General features: G+C 36.1%; 1 protein-coding gene across 5 annotated transcripts in view; it reads right to left on the bottom strand.

Annotated features, from left to right (window-relative positions):
• The window catches only part of uggt1 (UDP-glucose glycoprotein glucosyltransferase 1), a 34,106-nt gene extending 22,117 nt beyond the window's left edge, over positions 1 to 11,989 (bottom strand). For 3 of the 5 annotated variants that reach the window (XM_089131135.1, XM_089131134.1, XM_039654723.2), the window contains exons 1-17: positions 11,895 to 11,989; positions 10,910 to 11,048; positions 10,750 to 10,829; positions 9,561 to 9,691; positions 9,357 to 9,469; positions 7,738 to 7,912; positions 7,524 to 7,620; positions 7,354 to 7,435; positions 7,169 to 7,269; positions 6,517 to 6,616; positions 4,522 to 4,582; positions 3,601 to 3,692; positions 2,769 to 2,919; positions 2,569 to 2,688; positions 2,359 to 2,444; positions 748 to 883; positions 168 to 299 (exon numbers count right to left, since the gene is read on the bottom strand). In XM_089131135.1, the coding sequence (XP_088987261.1) occupies positions 168 to 299; positions 748 to 883; positions 2,359 to 2,444; positions 2,569 to 2,688; positions 2,769 to 2,919; positions 3,601 to 3,692; positions 4,522 to 4,582; positions 6,517 to 6,616; positions 7,169 to 7,269; positions 7,354 to 7,435; positions 7,524 to 7,620; positions 7,738 to 7,912; positions 9,357 to 9,469; positions 9,561 to 9,691; positions 10,750 to 10,829; positions 10,910 to 11,048; positions 11,895 to 11,967 (1,869 nt within the window). In that variant the 5' untranslated portion in view covers positions 11,968 to 11,989. Of the gene's footprint in view, positions 1 to 167; positions 300 to 747; positions 884 to 2,358; positions 2,445 to 2,568; positions 2,689 to 2,768; positions 2,920 to 3,600; positions 3,693 to 4,521; positions 4,583 to 6,516; positions 6,617 to 7,168; positions 7,270 to 7,353; positions 7,436 to 7,523; positions 7,621 to 7,737; positions 7,913 to 9,356; positions 9,470 to 9,560; positions 9,692 to 10,749; positions 10,830 to 10,909; positions 11,049 to 11,307; positions 11,422 to 11,894 lie in introns of those variants that run through there. The other 2 variants (XM_089131137.1, XM_089131136.1) reach the window with 2 other exon arrangements.
• Positions 11,990 to 13,132: the final 1,143 nt, after the last annotated feature.

Genomic DNA, 13,132 nt, shown 5'->3' with positions numbered 1-13,132 from the left:
TACCTCAGTAAGGGTTATAGTTACTGGTAGACACTAAGAGCTATTAGCACAGGAACCACCTCTGGCTGACATGCGGAATTAGGTCTCTTTAAGCATGGATATGACATCTGAGATGGGATACTGCTGAAATATTCAAAGCACACACACTAGAAAAACAAATCCCTCACTTTTCTGTTGTTGTCATAAGCAGAGTCAGGGCCCAGGATGCTGCTGATCTCTACATAGGGATATCTCTTCTCCAACACACCCACTACATGCTCCACCTTCAGTTTGCCTCCACTGGGAACTTTGTTCAATATCTGAAAGACAGAAGATGATCACAACATATCCCTGCTAGTCATGTCATTCTACTGTACTGTTCATTAAAATGAACATTTTTTTAGTCCATATCTGTTAGATATACATGCCAGAGTACTTGAAGCTGATATACATTAAAAATGTATAGTCTGGCTCTTTTGGACAAACAGACCACAGATTCTGAGGACTCATCCTTCACTCACTAATTTAGTCCAAACAAATGCTCTCTAGTATGAGAATGTCTCTCCCCCAATACCACCTACTTCTGACAATCAAAAAAAAAAGGGGGGGGGGGGGGGGCTGGGTTATGGGGTAATAATAACCGTTTAAAACTGTACTCTGTATGAACTGTAGTTACATGACCATGTCAATCCTAATACAATGGAAAACTCTAATCTGTCTACAACTAAATTGTTGTTGTATGAAGCACTGGTGATTATTTTGACTTACAGATATGATAGCGTCAAAGGCCATTTGTCTGTCTACGTCATCAGCGATATAGTTGAATGCTCGAAGTAGAGCAACACCAGCATCCTGCATCCCATCAACATCATCAGAATCATTCACCACAAACACCACTCCAATCCTGCAGAGAGAAACAGAGAAATTACCAGAGAAACAATACAACTCCACTGACATGCTACAGAGTGACAAACCACTTTAAGCCTATATTGAGAGTGTTTATATATATATATAAAAAAAAGGTTGATTGAAAATTAGCCCATGATTTACATACCTAAGTCATCCTAGGTATATATGACATTCTTCTTTCAGGAAAATACAATTGGAGTTAAATTTAAAAAAATTCCTGGCTCTTGCAAGCTTTATAATGGCAGTGAATCAGTCTATCCATGATAAAAGTGCTCTGGGTGGTTAATAAAGGCCTTCTGAAGTGAAGCGATGCGTTCACGTAAGAAAAATATCCACAATTAATAAGGGTATCACGATTTCGATCGAAATGAATTCACAATCCCCATGTCACGTCCGTTCTTCTTGCCAAGCAGAAAAAAACACGCATGTTGAAGTGCTGCGAGTCTATGGTCAACCTCCTCTAACTTAGCTACAGCCATTCAAAAGATAGCATGGCAACTGTAGATGCAGGAGACCCATCGACAGAACTTGAACCCCCTCCTCTTTCATTGAAGTTTTTTTGATTTCCAGTGAGGTATGTTGAGAACGTTCGAGCTTCAAAAAAGCCCCAGTTTGCAGGCAACCCAAGTCTTGCGGAAGTTCCGGAGTCTCCTACATATTGATTGCGGCTCCCTGAAGCATGCAAATTAGTTAAAATCTCCCGGAATCTAGAGTGAGCAAGAGCGAGCGTGCATGCCGAGACAGAAAAAAACTGTGCTCCAAACCGTATTGCGCGCACGGCAAAGAGGGAGAGGGCGAGAGACCTTGTGTGTGTGCCTCATGAAGCGCGCTTAAGACAAGAGAGCAGCCTGATTGGCCGATTGATAAAAATCGAGAATCAAACCGTGACCTTAGAATCGAAAATGTAATCGAATCAAGGATTTGGAGAATCCTTCCCCTAATTAAGTCTTTATTGACTAAAATAACTATCTTCCAACAGACGGCCTAGTACACAAGTCGACTTACGCCAAAAGAGTTTCGACTTATGCTAAAACGATGTATGACGTGGATGGAGGAGTAGCGTAGGCTTTAACGCCTCTTGCGGTTCAAACAAACATGGATGGGCAATAAACTCAAGCTCCTCAGACATTTCTCTTTAAAAATTTACTCCTAGAATGACTTGAGGGTGAGGAAATCAGTCTAATTTTCATTTTTGGGTGAACTTCCATTTAAGTGAGTAAAAAAAAAAAGTATAGGGCTTTTCTGCCATAGTTTATATATTAAGAGACACATGGGGTGAAAATGACATTGTTAAATGACCAGATTTGATCTAGTTGTAGGGTATATTATAAATAATTATGACTGAGGGAGTACCATGGCTCCTATGCATTATGAGCGTGTCTAACCACTGTGCCAAAGCTCTAATATTAACTCACAACTGAAAAATTCATCATGTTCTTGTCATAATGTTCGGCCTACTTTGAGACTGACCTAAGTGGTATGTTGTTGCTGTAAAACATCTCAGCCACGCTGATCAGCTCAGCCGTGTTCTCATGGGTCGGATCCAGAATCATCACCTGTCAGAACGACACAAGCACATGCTGTAAAATGATTTGCAAAATTCAGATCTAAGTGGGGTTTACATTGTGAATTGTTAATGTCTGAAGGAAGCAATGTTTCCACAGCACCTGCGATACTCACCAGATTATGGAAATTCTTGCGGATCTGTCGAATGACTCCAGGAAAGGTGGGCCGCAGTAGCTCCTGCACATTAGAGGGCCAGGACGCATATTTTCCATCTGTCTCCAGGTTATTAATCCACTGGAGAAAGCGAGAAAGTAGGATTATTATCTCTCTGAAAACAGGTTTACATAAAAAAATAAAAATAAAATGTGGCTCACGTTAACAGCAGGGCTGCGGATGTCCACGGCATAGTCAGAGTCTGAGGGCTGGACGTTGAGTTTGAGGATGTCGTGGATGTAGGGTGTGTCAATGAGCAGACTACGTAGACCCTCCATGACCCTTGCCTCATTCCTCAAAATGTCAAAAATGCTACAAAAACACATGATAAACATTAGCAAACAGATTTCACTTTATGGTAAAGTTGTTGTTCTTTTAAGAAATTAATGCATTTATTTATCAAGGATGAATTACATGTATAAAAAAAATACAGTAAAGACATTTATAATGTTAAAGAAGATTTCCATTTGAAATTGGGTGGATGGGTGGGTGGGTGGATGGATGGATGGATGGACGGATTTAATTACAGAATTAATTACATTTTCTAAAAATATATTAAAATAGGAAACAGTTACTTTTAATTGTAATAGTATTTCACAATACTGTATTTTTGATCAAATAAATGCCATGGAGAGCATACATTTTTAAATGAAACCAAAGTGTTGAGCCTAAGTGTATGATATATATATATATATATATATATATATATATATATATACACATATATATATATATATATATATATATATATATATATATATATATATATATATATATATAAAATCATTTAAAACATTTTTTTTTTACTTTTGCCAATAATATATACTAAATATAATAAAATATTATAATAATTTATTGTTGTGCGTTTATAATATAATATATTTCTGCTAAATATACCATATTTTATAAATGGAGTTGTTAGATATCCACTAACACATAAAACAAATTAACTACTTTATAAAAAAAACAAACAAAAAAAAACAAGTTTCTTACCTGAAAATATCCTGCACATCCAGGTCAATATGGAGTCCATTTATGAACAGGGCAGAGTCTCCTGGCTGGAGACCTAACGTCCCCTTAAAATACTAGAGGAGACATGAGAACATGGGACATTAGGTATGACACTCCTAATTAGCTCTAATATAACCAACCAAGCCCTGCGCATTGCTAATCCCTGGATGAAATATGTTTCTGTCACTTCATAGATCAGAACAGAAGTTGAAAGAGTTGCTCAATATGATCTATAATGCAAACAGACCCTTGAGCCTCAGGCCATGTCCACTCTATATATATTCATGCTTTTATCCGTGGCATTCATTTTTGTTATTCACTAAAGGCACATGCATTAGGGCGAGGGAGCTCATTAGAGAAACTTAAAGAGCCTCTATTCGTCATGTTTCCCAGCGTGCAATTACATTGAGGAATGAGGAGCAAGTCTGTTACACGTCCTCATTACGAGAGGCAAGAAACAACTTTAATCACAGAAAGGAAATGACCTAAACAATGAATGAAGCCACGTATAAACTGCATTAGGCGCAATTACTTCATCCATTTCCTTTTTTCGGTGACAAAACAAAAGCATTTACACACGTTCCGATACAGAGGAACGGGAGGAAAACAATCAGAGGGGTGTAGAGGAATGAGTCTCCATTCCATTACCTCAATACAACCAAAACACTTTGCAACTGACAATCCTTTCATTTTTTTTTAACACCAGTTTTAATATATGAGAAGAGAGAATCATCATAAAGACAAAAACAAAGGCAAAAACAAAGACAGGGCTGGGCTTTTTTGAATCCATTATCACAGCAGTGCAGACGAAAAACATAGTGAATGAGAACATCTGCTGACGCAACAGCTTTGAAAAAAGGACTTAAGGAACAGGAAGGGAAAAAGGACAAAGGTGGACCTCACCTTTTGATTTTCCTCAATCTCCTTACGGATCTCTGAATTAACCACTGTTTTTGTTAGGGACCTGAGAGAGGAGAGAGACATGTGAGCTTTTACACTGAAAATGATTAATTAGATCATCATAGCGATTCATTATAATCAAACCTTGAATGCAAGCCTAGAATAATCTGCATAAAAATGTCTGTGCTGAGGGTTTTAATAGAGATGAGATCGACGTCATGAAAGTCTGCATTCAGAAAGCTTTGAATAATTTTTTTTTTTTAAAAAACCTCTCTCTTTAGAGTCGCTGAGTCAGAGCTGCAGTTAATTGCTCTGGGTGAAACATGACTGCATATTATCCTCCACAGTGTCAAGGATCACTTAAACAAAATAGCATTTTAGTGTGGTGGTGTGGGCAGAATTTTTGAAATGCATGTGCCAAAAAAAAAACATCTGTGGCTGCACTGTCTGGGCCAAATAATGCATATTACTTTCATCATAACTGCTGATGGGTCATTTTTTTTTTCTCCTTAAAAGTGTTAATTAAACCTCTTGGAAGGAAGTTGAATCTCATTTCCTTTCAAAACTTCCAGCTTGGAGAAAACTTTTTTAATGACTTGAGTGGCCTACTGCCAGAATTTCGGAACTGAAAAGCACTTACAAGAACCAATTCAAGAGGATAAAAAAAAAAAAACCACACACAGAAAAGTGGCTTTTTAAAGTGAAATATAAACTTCACGCCACACATAAACATGTTACGTAACACCTGGTTATTTGGCATCAATTTACTACTTTTGCTAAAAAAATAAATGCTGTGCAAAGTGACAAAGTCCATGCCATGCCGTCATTACAAGATTGCGGCATGTAAATGTTCATGAGCTCGTAGAATCACAACTTACAAACTGGTAATTCACTGAGAGCTCCGACTTATACCACATGACAACTGTAGCACCTGACTGCTGCAAATAATTTTGGTGTTGATAGTGTTTCCTATGGTTTTGGAAGAGTCTGACAGTGGTGGAGGAAGTACTGAATCTCAGTACTTAAGTAAAAGTACAAATACCCAGATAAATATTTACTTAAGTAAAAGTAGAAGTAACAAAATGACAACCATACTTAAGTAAAAAGTAAAAAGTATTTTATTTTAAATGTACTTTAAGTTTTAAAAGTAAAAGTACTTGCATAACAATTTATTATCTTAATGTCTATTTTCTAATGATTAATAAAACATTTAATTCTAACTCATTCAACCTAATAGCCTACTCCTATAATGATGTTCAATAATGATGGAAAAAAATGTCACCATTTCTGAAACAAGCTTGCAATTAGGCAATATACACATCATGCTTATCCTTACTATATGTTAATAACTATGTTTGGCAGTAAACGAGATTAATTTATGGTGTAATTATGAACCTCTTGGCTTGAGTTGCACGATAAACACACTGCGTGTGAGACGCATTTAGTGTGACCGGGTTGATATACTGTATCTATGGCAACCAAACGTCACTGGTGAGACAAACGTGCAACGAACGGACGGTCAGATTACGTTTTGGCAGGGGAAAAACTGATCAGAAAATGTAACGAAAATGTAACAGAAGTTGTAGAAATGTAGTGGAGTAGAAAGTATAATAATTGCTGCAAAATGTAACGAAGTAAAAGTAAAAAGTATACACTATTTATTGTACTTAAGTAAAGTAAAGATACGTGAAAAATGTACTTAAGTAAAGTAACGAAGTATTTGTACTTCGTTACATTCCACCACTGGAGTCTGAGGACATGAACAGCACCGAGTAGAATGTCAAGTGTTGTCATCTCGTAAGTACGGTAATTACGACATGACATGAACGCAGCAAAAATACACCGCTAACAGGAGAAGGATTTCAGACGATGATATTTCAAAACAAAATGTCAAACTAAGAAAAGAACAAAGACCTAGAGGAAACAGGATTTTTTTGTTGTTTTTTTGCTTTATCATGTCTGGTTAGGACTGTAATATATACAGAGATAGTTCTTTACCTGGCTTTGGTAGGGAAGTTCTGGCTCAAATCCTTCATGACATTGAGAGCGTCCACAGAGGGAGCTGCCAGTATACGGGCGGCAGTCTGAAAGCTGAGATCTTGAGGAGAATAAAAAGCTAATGTTATTCAAACTTGCATTTCTGCTCTTGAAATATTCAATATTCTTACCTGTATACAGTAAACCAATTTATTTAATTCTACATAAAATAAATTTGATGTGCCAAAACACTTTTACAGTACTGTTGGGAATATTGCATGTTGGCTCGGAGGTTTTGCTAAATGTGACTAGTCTCTGATGAGTTTACCTTGATAGAGCAGTAATGAGCTCTGGACCAGAGGGAGTTGTGTTTGACAACTGCACAAGCCAGCAGAACCACAGCTAATTAAGAATGTGGAAACGGTCCGTTTGCATATTGTCAGAATGAGTATTGAGCAACCTGAGTGCTCTTTTAGTCACATGTAATACAATAATTGAGTTTGAAAGGCCTTGATGTAGTGGAGTTTTTATAAGTGTGCCAAATATACATTTAAGCAATGGCAAGAGAGGCTCTGCTACCTTTAATAATAAAAAAAACCCACTTTCATCCAACAGGAAGGCATTACATAAAAATGTCAGATGACAGCAGTTCCACCAGTTCAGAAACACCCACCCTGCATCTGCCAAACTTTAAGTGGCGCCATCTCATTGGTGCTCTCAACCAAATGGTTCCGGAGCTCCTTCAGCTGTTCCTTAAGTTCAGGATAAATGGTCCTGACAAATACAACGTATTTTAATCTCAAATATAAGCAAGCATTTTAGTCAATGGAGAGATCGGTTAATGAAAAGTTCATTTACTTGAGTTTGCCAAACAGAAAGCCTTGGACTTCATCCACAGAATCATTTTCACCTATTATGGTAGCATTCCCATCAGCTCCAGCTGTGGAAAGTGGAGAAAAGAGTTTGCTAAGAGTTAGATTTCTGTATTTAAATTATACTAACATCCAATATAAAGACTGCTATCATACCCTGAACTTGTGTGTCATCTTTGGCTTTGTACTCTTGGTTTTTGATGGCCAGTTCCACTCCATATCCAGAGAGGTACACTTTACTCTTGCTGGGGTTCTGCATGGGTGATAGAGTATATGGAAAACTTTTTTAATCTTAAAATGAAAAGACAACATTAGTTGCATTTGGATTTAACCTATTTTACTTTAATGTATTAAAAGTTTTGATTCTTACAGAGAGAAAGTGCCGTAAAACGTAAGTGATCAGGCCCTTGTTGGCTTTGGCCAACATCAACTGATGGAATCTGGAGAATTCTTTGGTGCCCAACTCAGCATAAAGAATCACAACCGGTGCATCGGGATTGGCTGAGGGGAATTTGTGATCACCTTTGAACAAGTATGGCTTTGGCCTAAAAGTAAAATAAATAAATAAACAGTTTAGGTTAGCCATCATCTCATTTGTGTATAAGAGAAAATGTATGTTTGCAAATTTGTTTATAATAGTATAAATATTAAATGTTTAAAAAAAAAATGTAGTTTTGGATGGAATTTAGTATGTTCAACATTTAGACTTTCATTTGCTAGCATCTGTACAAATATTAAGAACTACACTAGAACTACCGGAAATCTATAACTACTATAATGGCCATAGCAGTCACACTGCTCATACATCATTTGTATATAATTTCAACAAGCTATATCAAATCTAAGAATAGATGGATCTGTAATGTTAGGATAGGTAATAATAATCATCAGAACATTTATTTATTTCTTTATTTATTAACATTAATTTATTTCTAATGTATGTGATATATATATATATATATATATATATATATATATATATATATATATATATATATACACACACACACACACTGTATATAAACATACTGTGTATATATATATATATATATATATATATATATTAGAATAACTTACATATATTAGAATAACTTACAAAAACAAAAACATCACCAATATGTATTTAAATGCATAGATAAAACCTATGCACCCCAAACTGGCCAAAACAGTTATTCTGACAGTCATGGGAAAATAATATGAAAATATAATAAACTACGGGAAAATAGTGACCAATGTTTGTTTTAGTGAACAAAAATATTATGCTGTATAACAGTCCACACTGTGCCATCTGTTGCTGTTTCATGCTGCTATTGGAGGATTTAGTGGGACACCTTCATCCAGTGCCAGGCTGAGTGCTCTTGTGGTTGGCACAGCTGATGATCCAGGATTTTGCCCAATTTGGTTTTAGATAAGACTAAAGAAAGACTAAATAAAAAACTATAAGAAATTGTTGCTAAGCAACAGTGATGCATCTTCAAGAGCGGGAAAAAAGGAGCAAATGATAGACGGTCTGTAATAATAATAATGCATACAGTCAGTATGACTATTATGGCCATTCAAGGTGTTTTGTAATTTTAATGAAATAACAATGATAGAATAAAATAGACACATTTAGGAAAAGTCAGGGTCCTATAGTTACATGGGTTTTATGTCAACAAGTCAAAAAACAGTCAAACTGACTGCCTTGGTAGTTGTAGTGTTAACTTAATTTATGTTTATTAATTCTAGCACTACAAATCTGAAAGTGCATTATTTACTTTTTCAAGCATACCAAATATTTTGTCGATTGAAAAGGAATTTTAACAACATTTTCAAGCATACCAAAGATATTGTCCATTTAAAAAGGAATTTTGTGAGTCACTCCACCAGATTAACTCAAATATTTTGGTGGAAATTGGTAAATTCATTCAATGTTTTTTCAGACATTTTTACTTGAGCTTTGTAGGTCAAGTTGGATGGAAGGCCGCAGCAAGTCTTGCTGTTACTCACCGTTCTAAGGCATTATCCAGCATGACTTTAAGTCTTTCAGTATCACAAGATGTCTGTCCATGTACGTTGAAGAACGCTTTACAGCCAGACGGAGGAGGCTCATTAGATGCGATCTACATGGACAAACAGCACATAACACGTCGAGTCAAACCGGTTTTCTCCAGACTTACTTTGAGTTTACAAGTGTGGAGAGGCATCACTAACCTGCTGGCTGGAATGGACGGTGGATGAGTAGGCCCTCAAAGATAAGGCGAATTTCATTAGGTTAAGCTGCACTGGGCTCAGCAGAGCACTGGCTCTCTTCAGGATCAGATCATAGTAAGCCTGATCCGTATCTGAAATATAGACACCAGTCCTGTAATCGGATTGGCCATCCACATTTCAAGAGCATCAACACAAATAATGTTGGTGCAACAGGAACTATTTTTATTAACTGTAATAAATTAATTTTAAAGAGTTAGTTAGAAAATTTGCAATCAATTACTTACCCTCATGTCAATCCAAACAGACAAGACAAGACATTTTTATTGAAATCTGAGAGATTTATGTCCCTCATTTGAAAGTCTATTGGCACAAAACTCTGAAGGTTCAAAATGTTTGTATAGATTGGGGTTTAGCGGCTTAATCCAAGTCTTCTGAACAAGTTCGCTGAACAGTGTTTATATGTGAATAAAAGTTTGAATTACATCTGTTCATCGTTTAAAGCGATAGTGTTGCTTCAGAAGACTTGTATTAGATCGTTTAATTCGTATAGATTTAGTTAATGATATCTTACTGATTGCCTTAAACCGTCAGAGTTTATGGTGACAGAAATCTCACAGATCGCATCAGCTGACTCTCAGTGTCTACCTATAGGAATACGACGCCTATCATTATATACATCGGGTAGCTAATTACCCTCCTCCATCCACCAGCTCCTCCTCTCTTCAGTCAGGATTTGGCATTCTGATTCTCCTTGAACCAGAATAAATTCTCAAATTATGTTGTACTTTAAAATCTTAAATTTATGATAACTGCAATATATCCAGAACAGAACTGTACCGCCAATCCAAACTGTGGGCTAACTGACAATCATATTTGATGATAGTGGTCCTGACAGAAAAAGTGTTATGGTGGGTTGGGATCGACATGAGGGTGAGCGACTGATGTAAGAATTTTCATTTTTGAGTGAACTAACCTTTTAACGTTTGGTATAGCAAACAACTGCATAAAAGCATGCAATATTTTAGTATAAATATTCAGTACAACAGCACTCTTGCACATGTGACATTACTTAAATACCAAATATAAGATCTTAAAGGCTTCATAACAAATAAGCAAACAGGCTGGCAAGCATTTGCATGAGTAAGAAGTAGTAGTAAAAGTAAAAGATGGGATTTATATCAAATATTACCATCATGGTCATTCTCAATATTTTGATTAGCTTCTACAAAGTTCCAGAACTTCTCCTGACTCTCTTCAGCAAGAAACTCACTGTAAAATATAATGGCATTTTTATTAATAGTAAACGGGAAGATAACACTATATATTAAACATGCTGTCATCAAGCAAACCTGGCCTCCAGCAGGAGTGGTGTAGAGGGCCATTTAGTGGTCAGTGTTGTTGTAACGGCTTTTGAGTCCCCACTGACAGAGTTGACAGAGCCCAGAGCCAGCAGTGCAGCACACAGCATCCACATCTTCCCACAAAAGCCTGAGAAAATGAAACCGGTTAGTCTCTGCTTGAAGAGGGGACTCACAGAAGTAATAACACACCAATAATGCTCCAACAGCTGGAGTAGGTAAACATTTCAAATATGAAATAGAAAGTGAAACAAACTTTAAAACTGTTCCTTTTAACTACTTACAATACAATAAAAAATGACACAAACTGACCAACAAACTATCATCATAATAAGCATTTATATACAGGGTCTCACTCTCACAAGGGTATTTAATGATAGCATTCATACGTTTCTGTTTGTTTTGTATTTCGCTTCATTTGACAGCACGATCTGACTCTCAGCTAATCAGAGCTCTCAGCGTGGACTTTAAGATTTGCGTCATCCAATCAGCGTTCTCGTCGCGCTGTAGTTCCGGGTTCATATTAACTTCCTGCATTATAACCAATTCTTTCAAAGGATATTTTACGAAGATAGATTACATTTTTATCTAAATCGTCAAACTATCACTAAAATAAAATGAAAAAACACCGAGTAAAAACAACTGGTATCATATTATGACATATTTAATCATAATGTGAACGATGTATAATGAATTTAGCAGATTACGAGAAAGAGGTGCGATTTATTTGAAACATGATAATTATAAAATAATATAAAGAAACTAATCTAACAAGAAGAGTCGTTTAAATTAGCTTTTCTTTGTAACCCACTGCCAATATAACGTAAGCTGTGCAAGCATGACTAACGTTAATCACATACATTTGATTTGCTTCGACCCAGTTGCAAAATGCATGATGTGACGTATTCATACAGACTATTATCGCAATAAATGTAATGTGACAGAATTATGCTGAGGTTAAAGCGAGTAATCATACCAGCACCGGCTTCTGAATCTGCTTCGTGAGTTGCCATGTTTGGACGGTGTAAGTGGTCCATTCTACGGTTCATGTGTGGGTCCTGCTCTCTATGCCTTTGCAGAAAAATATAGCTTTAAGCATATGCAAAATGCCACATCATGCTATAAGTGTCACAATAACAACTCTAGTACTAAAATATAATATCTTATTGGTTGAAACATTATTAAAATGATCAAAAAGAACAACATACTGAATTGTTTTTCGCTGGCTTTATGCTAGACAGCTTATGTGCCATATACGCCATTTTGGCTCAAGAAGACCGCGCCGGAGCCTTTAAAGGGATAGTTCACCCAAAGTTGTTCCAAACATTTATGAATTTCTTTCGTCTGCTGAACACAAAACAACACATTTTGAAGAATATGGAAACCAAAAAGTTGATGGGACCCACTGACTTGCGGTCTTACGGTCACTTACTTCATGGTCCATAAAATGTTTGGTTACCCATGATATTGAAAATTAGCATGAGAATTAGCATGTTTAATTTGTGTAAAAGTACGTTTAAAATATATACTGTAAACAAAGATATTAAAAAGAAAGTTTATTATTATTATTATTATTCATCAACTATTCTTTGATTGCAAATTGTACTCATGTAGGCCATTTTATTGATTGTTTCTAGCCTACTAAACACATTTCTTGGGAGAACTGATAGTATTACACTTACTTCACAATATATCACTTTAATATGCATCCATTAAATTAGAAAATCATAACATTGAACAGATCATCTTATACCAAACTGATTCTGAAATCACTTTGTCAAAGTCAGATCAATTAGCATAACAACCTTTCATCTTCCCTTACACACTTAAATATTGTTTTCACCTTCTCCTGAACTCAAACACACCTTGTGCTATAATTCACCGCCCCTTGGGAAAATTCAGCCTAAAAACAGGGGTTTAATGATTGGTTCCACTTAAGTATACCCTTTGATTTCCCATGGGCTTGGTCATCCACATTACAATAAAGAGGAGGAACAATTCAAACAATAATGCTTAATTGTTAATTATGCAAACTTTCCCTGAATTGAGCTGGATGATGACACCACTGTTTTCTGCAGAGCTGCTTTACCTGATTCAACAACGTCATCTCATAATGATGAATAAGTAGACTGAATAAGCACAATATGGTCTTCTGTTGAGTTGCTTTACAGCAGAATTTATCTCATATTTGAGGAGGTTTGTGTCATTGATCAT

The sequence above is a fragment of the Pimephales promelas genome, chromosome 5, assembly GCF_988280905.1.
Source record: "Pimephales promelas chromosome 5, fPimPro1.hap1.1, whole genome shotgun sequence".
NCBI lineage: Eukaryota > Metazoa > Chordata > Actinopteri > Cypriniformes > Leuciscidae > Pimephales > Pimephales promelas.
Note: the sequence above shows the minus strand (reverse complement) of the source record. Positions and strands in the feature narration are given on the sequence as shown.